Here is a 16,314-nt window from a genome sequence, read left to right on the forward strand (position 1 = left end):
AAAGAAAAGGGCTAATGTAATAATCATTAAAAAGGCAGGGAAGAGAAGGTGGTCAGAATGACTGTTCCACCCAGGGATGATTAAGTATAGGAGAGGGAAGAGTCCAACTTCAGGCTAGGATGAAACCACAGGGTTTGGTAGAAATCCTCTGGAAAGCAAAAATTCTTCTAGAAACTAAAAACTAGCAGCTGTAAGTTTGGGCAATATTTATTTCCTGCACACAGGAGCCTGGAAGGTTGTCATGTGTGTCTCTTCTCTCCTCCTTTCTCTGCCCACCCTGACTATCACCCCTACATTGAATCACTTACGAAGCACCACCAATTCTGCATCCATATCCTCTCTTCTGTCTCTTCTTCTTTCTGTCACTCTAATTCCACTATGTGCTTAATGACCGAACGACTGCGGCAACCTCCTGCCATGGTGCCATGTTTCCTCTCTCCCCTCTTCAACCTACACCTGAATTCTTTGAATGGAAGGCTAGGGACCTGGCTGCTCTGCAGGATGCAGAGGTCAAGGAGGTGAGGATGGCTCACAGCTGGGGAGGAAAGCCTGCAGTGAGAGCCACGAACACAGGACTAAGCCCTAAGTCATAGGGAGGGGGCATAGGGTGGGTCAAGGTCAAGTCTGGAACTAATTGGAAAGCAGGGTACAGGAAAAACTAGGGTTAGTGGTGTCAATTGGAAGCCGTCAATCATGCCAGGTACCAAGGACCACAGCTTGGTTTTTACTGGGGCCAGTTGTATGTGGAGGGGGACAGAACTGCCAGCCTAGGGGAGATCCACAGGGCCAGTGACTGCACAGCAACTCCAGTGAGATGTCTTCTTCCAGGGCCCAGTTCACTCAGCCTCCTCGCGCTCCCTGAAGCGATCTTTAACAGTGCTCTCAGCTGCACCCGCTTCTCTCAGGCACCCTCTATCCATTTTGCTCCCTTTGCCCTGTGTCTACCCCACAGGGCAGACTGTAGAAGCTGCACAGGCTTTGCAGCCTGATCAATCTAAGACTAAAGCATATCAATCAATAGGATTGGTGAACTTCCCTTGGCCTCAGCTTCCTCAGAGAGAATGAGAGTACACAGGGCACATGCCAGATGTAGAGTGAAGGCTCAATAGATAGGCCTTTTTTATTTTTTAGAGACAGGGTCTCACTCTGTTGCCCAGATTGGAATGCAGTGGTATCACCATAGCTCACTGCAGCCTCAACCTCCTGGCCTCAAGCAATCCTTCTGCCTTTGCCTCTCAAAGTGCTGGGATTATAGGTGTGAGCCACTTGCACTAGGCCTAGTTCTTTACCCAACAAATATTTACAAAGAACCTAGTGTGAGCCGAACACCCTACCAGCTGCTGGGGATACTATGGTAAGCAGAACCAGACACATTCCCTGTCCTCATGCAGCTTCCAGTCTAGAGAGGGAGACTGACATTAATTTGTAACCACTAAAGTAATGGCAAAGTAATAGATACAAAAAGGGCTATGAGGGCTGAGAATGTATATACTTGAGAGGTTTGGTGATTCTGAGAAATCAGGAATGCAATCTTCAAAACCCTGCTCAAAAGCCTGCCCTAATTCCTCCCAACTGGAAGTGAGCTTATTGACTTGCAAATTCTCAGCAGGATGCATGCATCCTGCAATTGACACTTAGCATACCGTATTGTGTCTAGTATTTTCACCAGTGGTGTACACATCCTGTCTCCTCTGCCAGACTGTAAATTCTCTGTAGGCAGAGTAGGCCATCTACATCTTTGTGTGCTTCACAGTATCTGTTAAAAGTCGATTATTTTAATGGATAGGTGAAATTAGCTTCCTGAAAGTTGCCACAATTTAACAGGACTCGAAGCTTAATTTATGTTTTTTGCAAGCCAAGTTCTCATTGATTTCCAAGTCATTTGTCAGAACATAAGAGGTGGTATGTAGGGAAACAATAATTTGGCTCCTGAGAAATTGCATAATATCCATACCTCATAGGGTATAATGCCCCTACACTCCTGCTGAAAAATGCTAGACCTGAGTTTGACCCACCTATTATTTAGGGATACACAGACAAGAAAAAATGAGACTAGTAGAATTCTGTCTGCCAAATCTTCATTCTCTAAATTTTACAATTAGAATCTTGGCCGGGCTCGGTGACTCACACCTGTAATCCCAGCACTTTGGGAGGCCGAGGCGGGTGGATCACGAGGTCAAGAGATCGAGACCATTCTGGTCAACATGGTGAAATCCCGTCTCTACTAACACAAAAAATTAGCTGGGCATGGTGGTGCGTGCCTGTAATCCCAGCTACTCAGGAGGCTGAGGCAGGAGAATTGCCTGAGCCCAGGAGGTGGAGGTTGCAGTGAGCCGAGATCGCGCCATTGCACTCCAGCCTGGGTAACAAGAGCGAAACTCCGTCTCAAAGAAAAAAAAAAAAAAAAAAAAAGAATCTTAATTTGTGATCTAGAGAAAAAAATAATCCAGTACCAGAAAAAAACACTCTGTGTGGTGGAATATTCATGCCTGTTAGGCTGCTGATGTAGAAAGGGAAAAATATCTTTTCCTTCCACCCTTTTAAATTCAGAGCTGAAGCCTCTATAAAAAAAGATTAACCAGAGAAAAACATTGATTTATTTAAATAAGTTCTACATCACACAAGGGCCATCATTAGGAAATGAAGATCAGAGGAAGCAGTTAAACTTGAGTGTTTTTAGTAGTAGATTTGAGGAAGAATGGAGAGAGACTTGGAGAAATATGATCAGGCAAAAAGAGTATTAGATCCTGTTGAAAAATGTGCGCTTTGAACGAAGAGACCTTCTAAACAGGCTTTGTGTGAGCAGTGGCTGTTTATTCGCCTGGGTGCAGGTGAGCTAAGGCTGAAAAGGGCATTGGCAAAGGGCAGTAGGATAGGAGCTGGTTTTATAGGTTTGCGTAGTTTTTTGAGGGGGGCGGAGGTGTTGCAGAGTAAGTTCAGTTATAGTGGTGGGAGTTAGGGGCAAGGAATATACATGACCACAAGTTCAGTTACAATGGCAGGGTTGGGTGAGAGGTATTTACATTATCATAAGAACGGTTAAAATGGCAGGGTTGGGTGAGGGGCTTGTCGGGGAAGCTCTGATGGGCGAACGCAGGCAGGGATAGGAGACATTAGTTGAGGCAAGCGGGACTTTAGACTTTCAGGCTCCAGGCTTGCATATGGAGACCTGACAGATCTAAGAGGAATAAACCGAGGAAAACTTAGCAAGGCCCATTTGTTCAGATTCTCCTCTGCGTCCCTGTGTCTTGGGAGACAGGGAACTGCCTTTCCTCTGTGTATATAGGAAGAGCACCTCTCACATGAAGCTCCTATGATGTGTTTTAGAGGAAGGTGAGCAAAGATTTTATTACCTGCTTCTGGGGAGAGAGGAGGCAGAGGAAGGTCAGAGTAATCTTTCCACTTAAAATTTGCCATTTTCTCAAATTCCTTCAGCTTAAAAAATTCAGTTTGGCAAGGTGCCATATTTTGGGGTAGCATGTCCTGAACCCCATCACTGATTATCAAATCTGACCCTGCAGTTAACTCTATAAATCAACTCAGATAAGCAATTTCAACCATAGAAAACTGGCCAGGAGAGTAAGTTCCACTTCAACTCTGGGAAAGCATTTTTATATTTTAATGTTAAAAGCTGCCCTCTTGTCTATACGTGCTTTTAATTGGCATTAATAACTATAATTATTGTTGACATTAATAATGGCTACCACAAATATAAAAGCCAAAAGAATCAAAGGAAGCGGTTTGCTATTAGATTTAAGTACTTAAGTATTTTATTTAAATTCATTTTATTTTGGTATCTTTGAATTTTTTAAAAACATCCTGGTGCCAAAAGGTGGCAAGATTCATAAATGCAAACAAACGTATAAACAAACAACTCAGGCACTCTTAAATAATCTGTAAAATAGAAATAATCCATCTGTATAGGAAAAAATTATCAAATCAGCATCTACAACGTGGGCCAATAAAAGAAAGGGTTTTTATATTTGATCCTGTTTTTGGTTCCTCAAAATTAAAATCTTGGCTCCGTTCTGTGCTGTATAGTGACAGATTTTTTAAAAAGAGAGAGTAGAAATTCTCTTGCTGTTTCCATGGGTTTCATCAGCTTGTTTTCCATGACTCAAATGGCTTCTTGCAAAAACTCTTGTTCCCTTGATTTCATGGGTCAAATGAATGCTCTTGAGCTAGTTTTCATCAACCAGTCAGCATTCCTCCTGCTTTCCAACTGTGCATCCTCAGCTGGACCCAAACATTTTCCAATCTACTCATTCACGGACTAAAACTATGAGTATTCTTCCAAAGGGCTCAGTCCAAATTGCCCAGGGATATTCTGAAGATTTAATAAAAACAAGAAAATATTATTCACACAAAAATTTTGTTAAGTGTTACTTGAATTAGAATTGGTAGAAAACAGTTTTAAAATCATTTATTAAAACCATGTCTCATAAGACAACCAACAAGCATCCTCAAGTCTCTGATTCAGGGCTCTTTCTGATTCTGTTATGCCATGGCGCCCCCTGTTATATCCCTAAGAAGACAATGTGCTCAGTGATAAACTTTTCAGCCCAGGACCAAGGAAACCCAGGGTCTCCTCTAACCTCTGCTGCTACAGTATGTTTGCTGTATTTTCTATATCCTATCAAATGAAAGTGTAAGCGTTCATGCAAGTTTCTTTCAATTATAACATTCCATGATTCTAGCACAGAGACATAGAAATTGGGATTTATTCATTCACTCAACAAACCCTGACTGAACATCTAAATGCTAGGCATCCTGTCCTCTGGAGGTGGAGTGTCTCTACTGCGCTCCCCTAGTCCCTCCCATGTGAATTCCTCTATCATGTTACTTAACAGTCTTTATTGAAATGAGGGACTCTCTAATCTGATTCCTCCACTGACTACATTGTTGTTTTTGCCAATGAGTAGAATTCTCGACATACAGTAGATGCTCAAAAATCATCTGGTGAATGAACAAAGAGGAACTCTTCAGATGCAAAGATAAGCATCCCAGAATGAAGGACCAGAATGAGAGGTCTCACGTATAATTGTTCAGTAGTATTTCTCAAGTATAGTAATGTTCAGTAATATTTCATTGGCACAATCATATGACTACACTATTTGCTACATAGGAATTTCTGAGCCACAGCAGACCCCGGTTGCACTAAGACCCAAGCACTAAGACGTGCCTCTGTTTAATCCTGAACACAGACAGATCCTCGGGACTTAGTTTCAGTTTGGCATATTGAGCCATCTACCCTGGATTCCTTTGGCTGCCTCTCCTGATCTGCCCTCCACTTGCTTCCACCCTGCTTGGTGCTGTGGAAAACCAACTTACATAACTGCCTCCACCGGGCTCCAGTGCCCCCTGGCTCTGGTTGGGTTTGGTCAATGGAGAGTACTAGCACATTAGAGGAAGGAGAAGAGCAAACTTGGGGCTTGTTTATATAAATGTATGGTATACCTGGGAAATTTTGTTACATATATATAATGCATAGTGATTAGTGATCAAGTCAAGATATTTAGGGTCTCTGTTACCCAAGTACAATACCCAAGTACAAAAAATTGAAGATACCAAAATAAAATGAATTACAATAAAATGAATTATAGTCACCCTACTCTCCTTTCAGACATTCCATTTATTCCTTCTACCTAACCGTACGTTTGTAGTCTTTAATCCATTTCCCTTCATCCTCTCCTCACAACTTACCTTTCCCAGCCTCTGTTCTCTGCCTTTCCACTCTACCTCCCTGTGATCATTTGTTTTAGCTCTCACCTACAAGTGGAGAATATGTGATATTTGTCTTTTGGTCCGTGGCTTACTTCACCTGAAATAATGGCCTCCAGTCCCAATCATGTTGCTGCATATGGCATGATTTCATTTTTTACAGCAAATATTTCATTGTGTATATGTACCACGTTTGTTTATCCATTCACCTGTTGATGGGCACTTAGGTCGATTCTGTATCTTTGCTATTGTGAATAGTGCTGCAATAAACATGTGAGTAGAGGCATCGCTTTGCTATATTGATTCATTTTCTTTTTCTTTTTTTTTTTTAAGACAGGGTCTCACTTTGCCTCCCAAGCTAATGTGAAGTGGCATGAATACAGCTCACTGCAGCCTCAACTTCCCAGGCTCAAGCAAGTCTCCTGCCTCAGCCTCTTGAGTAGCTGGGATTTCAGGCACATGTCACCACTCCTGGCTAATTTTTGTATTTTTTGCAGAGACAGGGTTTCACCATGTTGCCCAGGCTGGTCTTGAACCCCTAAGCTCAAGCAATCTGCCTGCCTCAGCCTCCCAAAGTGCTGCGATTACAGTTGTGAGCCCCCACACCCTGCTGTAGTTTCTTTTCCTTTGGGTAGATACTCAGTAGTGGAATTGTTAAATGGAACAGTAGTTCTATTTTTCATTTTTGAGAAATCTCCAGACTGTTTCCTGTAGTGGCTATGCTAGTTTACATTCCTACCCACACTGTCTAAGAGTTCCTAAAGTTGGGATCGTTATTTTCTCTTTTCAGGGTGACCCCAGGCTATAGTGTCCCTTGACCAAATGTCGCAACTCCTATCAGACAGCCCTCCTCACACATTCTGTGTGTGTGTGTGTGTGTGTGTGTGCACAAACATGTGTGCATGTCTGCCTCTCTCTCTGTTTTTGTCTCTCTGGGTTTCTTTCTCCTTTAGTCTTAAAGACAGTAGCAGGGCCCCCCCATTCCTAGTCTCAGGGTTCTGCATTCTTTCTTTTTGATTTTCCCACACCCTGACCTAATATGCCCTTCATGGCTGGGCATGGTGGCTCATGCCTGTAATCCCAGTACTTTGGGAGGCCAAGGCAGGTGGATCACCTGAGGTCGGGAGTTGAAGATCAGCCTGACCAGTATGGAAAAACCCCGTCTCTACTAAAAATACAAAAATTAGCCAGGCGTGGTGGCACATGCCTGCAATCTCAGCTACTCGGGAGGCTGAGGCAGGAGAATCATTTGAACCCAGGAGGTGGAGGTTGTGGTGGGCCAAGATCGTGCCACTGCACTCCAGCCTAAACGAGAGCAAAACTCTGTCTCAAAACAAAAACAAAAGAAATGCCCTTCATTAAACTCTTTTCAAATTATTCAGTTTGAGTACGATATTAATTTCCTGATAGGACCTTGACTGATTACCATCCATGTATTCTGAAGAGTAAATGATATGACCAATTACCACAAAGCACAACAAGGGGGGTGCTAGTTTCCTTCCCCTTCCCTGTTATAATTTTTACACTCCCTACAATGGCTATTCTTAGTGCCTTTAACATCATTGCTACTTAAAAAAGATTTGATGAATGAATTAAAAACATTTCAACACTTTTGACCATACTTTTAGACTTAAATACATCGAAATCAATGTGCATTAATTTAGATTTTCAGATGTTACATTTAGAGAAGTTTTTATTTCAATAATTGGGGAGCAGGCAGTTTGCTTTATACATCTCATTCTCTATTTTCTCATAGTCTGACTAAATTATGACTCAACTCCAGGGAAAACAGGGCCAAGGCATAAGCTAACATCTCAGGAGCAGTTTAAAATACTAAGAGATTAGTTTAACAGACTAAGACATCCGTCTGCTGATCCTTCCTAGATGCTGAAGAAAATAGTGATTTTATTTCATGTCACCTAATTCATATGAACTGACTTTGCAAATTCATCACTTTCTGCCTCCTGCCAGACAGAAATGGAGTTGGGGATAGACTGTGCCTCCTCGAATCTATCTGTTTTTATAATGAATAAAGTCAATAAAGCCAGTCATCACTTACCGTGTGTATTGATCTTTGTGATGCACTGGGAAAGTAACTTCTAGTTCCGGTATTGGGGGAAGCACTTCCTGGATCTGATTCAAGGGTAGCCTCTGCGTGGTCTCTGCTATTTAAGAAGGAGAACTGTTTTAGTCTATATTTAGTAAATAGCAAAAAGAAACAAGCTTATTCAAATGCAGTAAATGTAGTAAGAGAACCAGGCTCTACATCTAGAAAGGATTTTGGCACTTCCCACGCTCACTGAATTTCCTGCCTACCTCTCTAACACCTTCACCCATTTCTCTCAACTTCTCACCCGATTTCCTAGGCACAAAGACCTGAAGCATACTTAAGGAAGACAATGCAGAGAACAAATTTAAAGTCCAGTGTCTCATAATCATCTTCTTTGAGAAAAAACAAAGAAAAAAAAGTCCTGTGTCAAGTAGCAAGCAAAGAATCTTTGTTTGGAAACTGACTGCAAACATTTTATTCTATCACATTTTGTTGAAATATGTCCCTAAGGAATATTAATGATGACTTTGATCTCAGGGACAATTTTACTAAGAAGCGAAGTTACAAATTAGATGAATTCTAATCTGTCTTTCTGCTCATGACTGTGTGACTTCATAAAATTCTTCTAATATTATCCTCAGCTGACTTCGAGGTGGAAGATGAAACTTTATTTCCTACATTATGGCATCTCTTTCATTCTCCTGAGATCCATGGTCTTGTTTTTCTAGCTTTTATATTGAGAATTAAGTTTTTGTTTCATAGACATCTCTACTTTTGATATGAAGCCCTGAACGCAGGTGACAATGAGGTGACCTACAATTGAAAGAGAAGTTTGGATGGTTGCTTCTTAAGAAGAGAAACCAGAAAGGGGGATTTAAGTGTATTCAAGAAAATGATGCTTCTTGTCCATGAAGATGATCAAACACTGGTACAGAAATACTGTAGAACCTTCTCTGGGAATTTATTTATTTATTTTTTAAGACAGAGTCTTGCTCTGTCACCCAGGTTGGAGTATAATGGCACAATCTTGGCTCACTACAACCTCCGCCTCCTAGGTTCAAGTGGTTCTCCTGCCTCGGCCTCCTGAGTAGCTGGGACTACAGGCAATGTGCCACTGTACCCAGCTAATTTTTTTTGTATTTTTAAAAGAGACGGGTTTTACAATGTCAGCCAGGCTGGTCTCAAACTCCTGACCTCTGGTGATCCGCCTGCCTTGGCTTCCCAAAGTGTTGGATTTACAGGCATGAGCCACCATGCCCGGCCATGAGGTACATATTAAGCAGAAAAGCATAGCAGAAAAGAAATAAGACACATCACACCCAAGTCAAGAAAGCACCATCAATGTCAGAATCATAAGCCATTGTTCCAGGATCAAGCCCTACCAAATTAAAGCTAAGAAAAGTTTAGTCTATCTATCTTTTCTTTTTCTTTTCTTCCTCTAACTACTCCCCATCTTATTATTAATGTAATTAGATCTAACTCACCTCAAGTTATTACTTTTGATTCCTGTTTAGTTATGCCTTGTAGAGATTTACATAACCAAAGACAGCTTACTACTTCAGAAAAATATCTCTGTCCCTCTTAGACGTCCTCAGACTAAGAAGACATATTAAGTTCCTATAGAGATACTAGTAATACGAAAAATAGTAGCTGTATTAATTAATAAGAATCAGACTCTTGTCCCTCTAAAACAGTATCTCTGTGTTCTGCTTAGTCTAATGTCCTATAGAACACTAAAAGTTTAAGATAGACTGCTTCCAAGATTCTTTGTCAGTCTTTATAACCATATATCCATTTCACCAAAAGAATTACTCCTTCTAGCTGTCAGTATAACAATATAATCCTATACAGCTTACTATTGTTATTACAACATCTAAAAACTCTTCCCCTTTATTAAGTCGTATTTACCTAAGGCAAACCATAGCAATTAAGACAACGTATCAAGATGTAAATGCCTGACTAGAATAAATATTCCATCCGCACTGTAAATAAAAGCGATTGTTACAGTTGTGCACACAGTAAGCCAGAAACCCAAATTGTCCCCTTTCCACTCAGATATTCCTCTAATCAACAAAACAAAGACTGCATAGTAGCTCTTTTCAAAATCCTACAGCCTAAGATAATCAACTGTGCAAAACTCTCTCTCTACTATTTCCTGTAAGTCAGCCCCCGAAGCCCATCCAGCCTCCATCTTCTAAGACCAATTTTACCTCGTGTCTCCAAAGACAAGAAGAAAATTTAGCGTTCTTTAAAGACTTAACAAGATGCAGTGAAGTCAAGCACTTCCAAGAGCTGACCCATCAGTCCGCCCTTATTCATCCCCGAGCAGATGTACAGTAGTATTGTAGAGAACCTTTACTAGACACTCTGCCAAATAATTAGAGCAGTACTTGTGCTCTAGTTCAATTAGCTATCCTTTTTAGCCTAGTATTTCATCAACCAGAAAAAACAAAAACAAAAACAACAGCTCTTACTAAAGCCTCCCTTAACTTTCCTCCATCTTATCCAGAGAAGCTTTTTCTTTTCTTTTCTTTTCTTTGAGAGAGTGTCTCGCTCTGTTGCACAGGCTAGAGTGCAGTGGCGCTATCTCAGCTCACTGCAACCTCCACCTCCCAGGTTCAAGCAATTCTCTACCTCAGCCTCCCGAGTAGCTGGGATTACAAGTGCCTGCCACCATGCCCGGCTAATTTTTGTATTTTTAGTAGAGACGGGGTTTCACCATCTTGGCCAGACTCGTCTTGAACTCCTGACCTCATGATCCACCCACCTCAGCCTTCCAAAGTGCTGGGATTACAGGTGGGAGCCCTGCACCCGGCCCAGAGAAGCTTTTTCTTTTAAAGACTCAGGCAGAACAACTGAGCCAGAAGTCAAAAGGAGAAAATTGTAGAAAGTAAAAAGTTGCTCTTCAAAGTTTCCCTTCCTGTTAAAGAATAATAATAAATGTTAGAAATAGTAGTAGCTTTTAAAGGCTTTCTTCAAGCTTTCTTGCTTTTTGCTAGTAACTCTTTGTTAAGCCCTATCCTATGTAACTATTAGATATAAAAGAATAAGTGCATTCTATGTCCCTGTACTTTAATCAAGATATTTGTGCTACACGTGCTCACAGGCACGTAGTACAATCTATGTCCTTGTACTTTAACCAAGATATTTGTTATTATTTTTCTAAGTCCTTTCACAAGCAACTTCCTTCCCCTTCCTTACATAGACTTTTTCTTTTCCTTTTACTCACCATTGCCTTTACCTATTCAGAAAAGTTTTAAGTTATTAGCCAGTCGTTTAGTTTAGATTGTAAAGTCCAGCTCCCACCAATGGAGTTTTTACACAGCAGTAAAGACCCAATGCATAAATAATAAATATGCCTGCATTTCCTTTGTTCATTGTACTCTTGTAGCAAATGGCTGACAAGCAGTACCCTTTCTGCAGCAAGTAAAATTGCCTTGCAAGAAAACTTTTTGTCTGAATGCTAATTTTTCCTTGCAGTACCTACGAACAAGCATTCTATCTCTAACAGTGATTGACAGACCCTTGGCCTGAAAATCAACAGATTTAAAATGCATGTTGCAGATCTATTGAATTAAGAATCTCTCTTCATAGAGGCCTAGAAGCCTGAATTTTTATAGACATCCAAGTTGATTCTGATGCACATTAAAACTTCAGAATGAACTTACCATGCAAATAATTGCTCAATTTTAGCTAAAGCATCTTATAATCCACAGTTTGAGATTTGAGATTGTTCTTTTGTCGTTGTCATTGTTTGTTTTGTTTTGTTTTTGAGACAGAGTCTCGCTCTGTTGCCCAGGCTGGAGTGAAGTGGCACCATCTCAGCTCACTGCAGCCTCCACCTCCCAGGTTCAAGCAATTCTCCCACCTCAGTCTCCTGAGCAGCTGGGACAACAGGCATGCACCACCACACCCGGCTAATTTTTGTATTTTTAGTAGAGATGGGGTTTCACCATGTTGGCCAGACTGGTCTCGAACTCCTGGCCTCAAGTGATCTGCCCACCTCAGCCTCCCAAAATGCTAGGATTACAGACTTGGGGCACTGCACCCAGCTGAGATCATTCTTTATAAAGGTTAAGATATTGCTCACACCTGTAATCCCAGCACTTTGGGAGGCCAAGATGGGTGGATCATCTGAGGGCAGGAGTAGAGTGAAACCCTGTCTCTACTAAAAATACAAAAATTAGGTGTGATGGTGGGCACTTGTAATCTCAGCTACTTGGAGGCTGAGGCAGGAGAACTGCCCGAACCAGGAGGCACAGCCTGGGCAACAACAGTGAGACTCCGTCTCAAAAAAAAAAAAAAAAAAAATATATATATATATATATCATAAGAGCCTATTCATGAAACTAAATAATTATCCAAGGAAATTAACAGAGTTCTTTTGGTTGAAAAGCCAAACTACTGATCATTTGCTTATTCATTTGGTTTGCTGATGTTTATAGCATAAAATATAACTGTAATTTACAACAGAATGAGATTGCCTGTCAAAATGATGGCTAGTCTAAAGTAATTCTCTAGTGAGGCATTATCTTCAGTTTCTTTCAGTATCCAAAGTCACGTAACTTATATGGCAATAGCAAAACTTTTAAAAATTGATTAAAAAGCAAAAAGATAGGATATATGTCATTTTAATGACTTCTTCAGAATAACTAAAACAGGTGGAATTTTTTTCTAGTTCTACATAGGAAATAAAATTTCTTTCAAATATTAATTCACCAACACTAGTTAAGGCAGTAGGAAGAGTCAGAAATATTTTAGAGCTTCACAGCAGTCTTTTCATGAATTTGTCAAATCTCTGAAACAAACATTTCTATGACTTCTTTTCAGGAACTTCAAAGAGCCTTAAAAAAAATTTTTTTTAAATCCCACTCTGAATTTTGACCCCGCTGAATCTAGTGAACAAAATGGATTTTCAGCAGTAGAAACTTTGATTAAAAATAAAACTCCATGCCTTATGCTCTCAAATAAAGCCCCAATCACACTATCCATGACCATGCCCAGGCAGCCCTTGGATGCTTCTTCTTTTCCTTCTTTTAAAAAAAGATTTCTATTGCTTTTCAAAGGTGCTTTATATCCATGACGTCTGGTATCTAACCTCAGCTCATCTTTCCCAAGCAGCTTTTGATTCCCACTGAGTAACAGAAACTTGCAAGGTGTTTTTCTTACTCTGGTCCTGAATGATTTTCATGTCATAGACAAGGTCCATCTCCCACCATGAAGGCACATCTAAAACTTCCTCATTCTAGCGAGCCTTTCTTGGCTGCTAAGGGAATTAGCCCCATCAATTTTTTTATACTCATCTCCAAAACTACTTGCTCAGCTACATTTTACATGGTTATTAAATTGGAAAGTAAAAAGTAACTTTTAAAAAATACCAAGAAGGAGTAAATAGGGTTAGGTGGTGACACAGTATATGTCCTTCTGTGCCCTCCACTTCCCAAATAGAGAACTTATCCAACTCTGTTGTAATTACTCATTTGTCTGCCTCCTTGAGCACAAAGATTGCATTTTGAGCACTGTTTCATTCCCCAGAACCTACTTTAGAGAATGACACATAATAGGTCCTCAACAAATATGTGCTGAATGATCAAAAGAATATCATCTAACACCTCTTGACTCATTGTTCTAAGTAAGAGGGCATGGGATCAGTCAGCTCAAGGAGCAATTCTAGAAGGCCACCCAGGAATTTGCAGGTAAGAAAAATAAAATGACCCTCTGATTTTAATATATAAAATCAGCACACGATCAGCACACAAACACACAAATTCATCTTCAAAAAATTATTCCTAATCCAAAGCTTGTTAAATGTAAAAACCATTATGTAAAATGAGCTTGCCAGGCTACCCCTAAAATGGGAAGAAAGGTCTCAAGCTATCTGCCAAAGGAATGCATTTTTTTTTCTTTTGAGATAGGGTCTTCTCTGTCATCTAGGGTGAAGTGCACTGGCACAATCACATCTCATTGCAGGCTCAAGGGATCCTCCCACCTCTGGCTTCCGAAGTGTTGGATTACAGGTGTCGGCTACTGCACCTGCTCTGGCAAAGGAATGCATTTTAAGACCTAACCAACAACTCTTTCCTGTGATTTGACTTCCCACATGGATCTGTCTTGGAAGAGAAAATACACATTTGCTGTCAAAAGCGTTTGGTCTGTATTTCTCTCAATTGTATCATTGTTTGTAGGTTAATGCACTGGCCATGAGGTTTTATAAACATGTTGGTGTGAACTGCATTATACAATGGATCCTTCTTGGTGTGCCGCCATTGCAGGAGGCTAAGTCCCCACGCCTAAAGGGAAGCACTGGACCAGAGAGATTCACTGACATGAGGCACCTGTGCAGCCTTGTGGGCAGCAGCGGCCAAGCAGCCAATCCTGGCAGGGCCCTGGCCTTGCCTCACACATTCCATTCAAAGTTTTGGCAGTGGGGACTGACACCTGCAGAACCACGATCACTTCCCTGTGGCTTTGACAAAGCTAGTGTGGCTGCCTGGAGGCTAAAAAAGGAGGGAAAAAAGGTAGGGATAAAATGAGATGAAAACAGTGAGTTTTGATAGAAAGCACTACCAAGCACAAAAAATATTTTCGCCAGCATCTTTTTAAGCCCTCCCAGGGGGTATGGACAGAATTTAAAAGGAGCCATATATATGTTCAGCAGGGGAGGCCTATGGGTCGCTGACCTTGGAAATGATGCCCCTAGCTCCTTCTTTTCTCCGTCACACTTTGAGAGATGCAACCATAGTGACTCTTCATGGAAACTATGGCAATAAACGTCTAAACTGTTACCCACTAAGTCCTTGGGTTTCCTCACAAGAGTTTCTCCAAAAATGAAGGAATTCAGGTTAATCTTCATAGATTACTTAGGTCAAGACAGCTGTGACATTTTTCTGATGGTTTAGTGATTCTTATTCAGTTCTGTGATCTGGCTTCAAAAAACCCTACAGTCTTAATTATGTCTCCTTATTACTATAGAAATGCAGAATTTCAATATTGCTATACATCATTCTGACCTTCTCATCACATAAAAACATTGGCAGTTTTCTGTAAGCCCAAGTTAGCTAGTAGCCTTTTAGGGCTAACAGAACCAATTATGGCCGCTTAAAATAGATTTCTATTATTCAAGGCGCCAACTTCCTCCCATGTTCAAAGCTCCATCTGTTATTAACAATGATCCTAAAACTAGTCATCTGTTCCAAGTCTAGTCAATGTGAAAATCAAATGAAGATGGAAAATAAATGACTGCAAAATTTTCCAGAATTAACTAAAAAGAAAAAAAGTCTTGAACTGACAGCTGCCAATATTTTGAGCCACTGATTCAGTTTCTGGTTAATTCACACTGCAGGTATCTTTAATACTCCAAAAGATAAAACTGATGAAGTGTTTAACCATTTTCTTTTTATTATTTTGGATAGGCATAATCAAAAGTTTTAAGTTAGTAGGGGGAAGTATTTGAAAGGCTTTTGTAAGACAGCAGCAGCCATTTTTTCAACACAGTCAATGTAGAGTCGTATTTATTTGGCAAATATTTACTGGGTACCTTCCTACGATGTGCCCATATATATGCATCATGCTATGAGCTGGGGATGCAGTGATGCGTATCATCAGATAGTGTCCTTGACCTCAAGAAGCCAACTGGCTCGTGGGAGAAACACTAATCAAATAATAACACAAAACACAATAACACTAAAATGTAAAACAGCAACAGTGATTGTTGCTGCAAAGAAAGATGTATGCTGTTCTAAGGGTGTGTAATAGGAGAATCGACCTAGTCCAAGAGGTCTGAAACAACTTTGTTAGTAAGCCAAGATCAGAAGGGAAGGATTGGAGCGAACAAGACAATGTAGGGTGGGAGAGGAGGAGGTTTGTAGCGTGTGGCAAGAGAGGCGGATGGTTCAGGCAGGGACAATCTATATGAAGATGGAGGAGATGTTTATGTGCACATATTTTACCATCAATTCTTTCAGACCTGACATAAATGGCTGTCACATAAAGACATTCAATGAATGACTAGGATAAATCATCCTATTCTGCCTATAGAGTCTTCACATTTGTCACATTTGTGAATTTCTTCCTGCAAAGAGAATCATCCTCTTCACTTGGATTCATTCTGTAACCAAGCAGATGGCTGTAACCTTTCCTGTTTTATGAACCCAAATCTGTATTTTAAGAGTCATAAACAACATAGTTAAGCAAGTAAAAATTAAATTTTCATGTTATCTTGCTTGGTTGCAGGACATCTGGCACCAGTAATTTATCTTCTCATCTGCAGGAAATTGAAACCTGCTTAGTCTTTATTATACTGGCCATAAACATGTTGCAAATTATAATTTTACACTGCCATTAGTTTTATTTTGGTGTAATATAAATTACTGGCCATCCACTTCTTTTTCACATTTAACAATTCTCTTTCACAGTAAAACTCCGTTTTCTTGTGCTTCATGTTCCCTTAGAACCCACCCACACTAATTGCAAGAAAATTTCAGCTTGGCCGGGCGCGGTGGCTCAAGCCTGTAATCCCAGCACTTTGGGAGGCCGAGGCGGGT

General features: G+C 40.6%; 1 protein-coding gene across 4 annotated transcripts in view; it reads right to left on the bottom strand.

Moving 5' to 3' along the window:
• Positions 1 to 3,804: 3,804 nt before the first annotated feature.
• Positions 3,805 to 16,314, bottom strand: part of TMEM156 (transmembrane protein 156) — a 57,105-nt gene continuing 44,595 nt past the window's right edge. For 2 of the 4 annotated variants that reach the window (XM_064366378.1, XM_064366388.1), the window contains exons 6-7: positions 7,781 to 7,886; positions 3,805 to 4,327 (exon numbers count right to left, since the gene is read on the bottom strand). In XM_064366378.1, the coding sequence (XP_064222448.1) occupies positions 4,303 to 4,327; positions 7,781 to 7,886 (131 nt within the window). In that variant the 3' untranslated portion in view covers positions 3,805 to 4,302. The remainder of the gene's footprint in view (positions 4,328 to 7,780; positions 7,887 to 16,314) is intronic. The other 2 variants (XM_064366386.1, XM_064366387.1) reach the window with 2 other exon arrangements.

Source organism: Aotus nancymaae, unplaced genomic scaffold (assembly GCF_030222135.1).
Source record: "Aotus nancymaae isolate 86718 unplaced genomic scaffold, 86718_ANA_hifiasm-v0.15.2.pri h1tg000006l, whole genome shotgun sequence".
Taxonomy (NCBI): Eukaryota; Metazoa; Chordata; class Mammalia; order Primates; family Aotidae; genus Aotus; species Aotus nancymaae.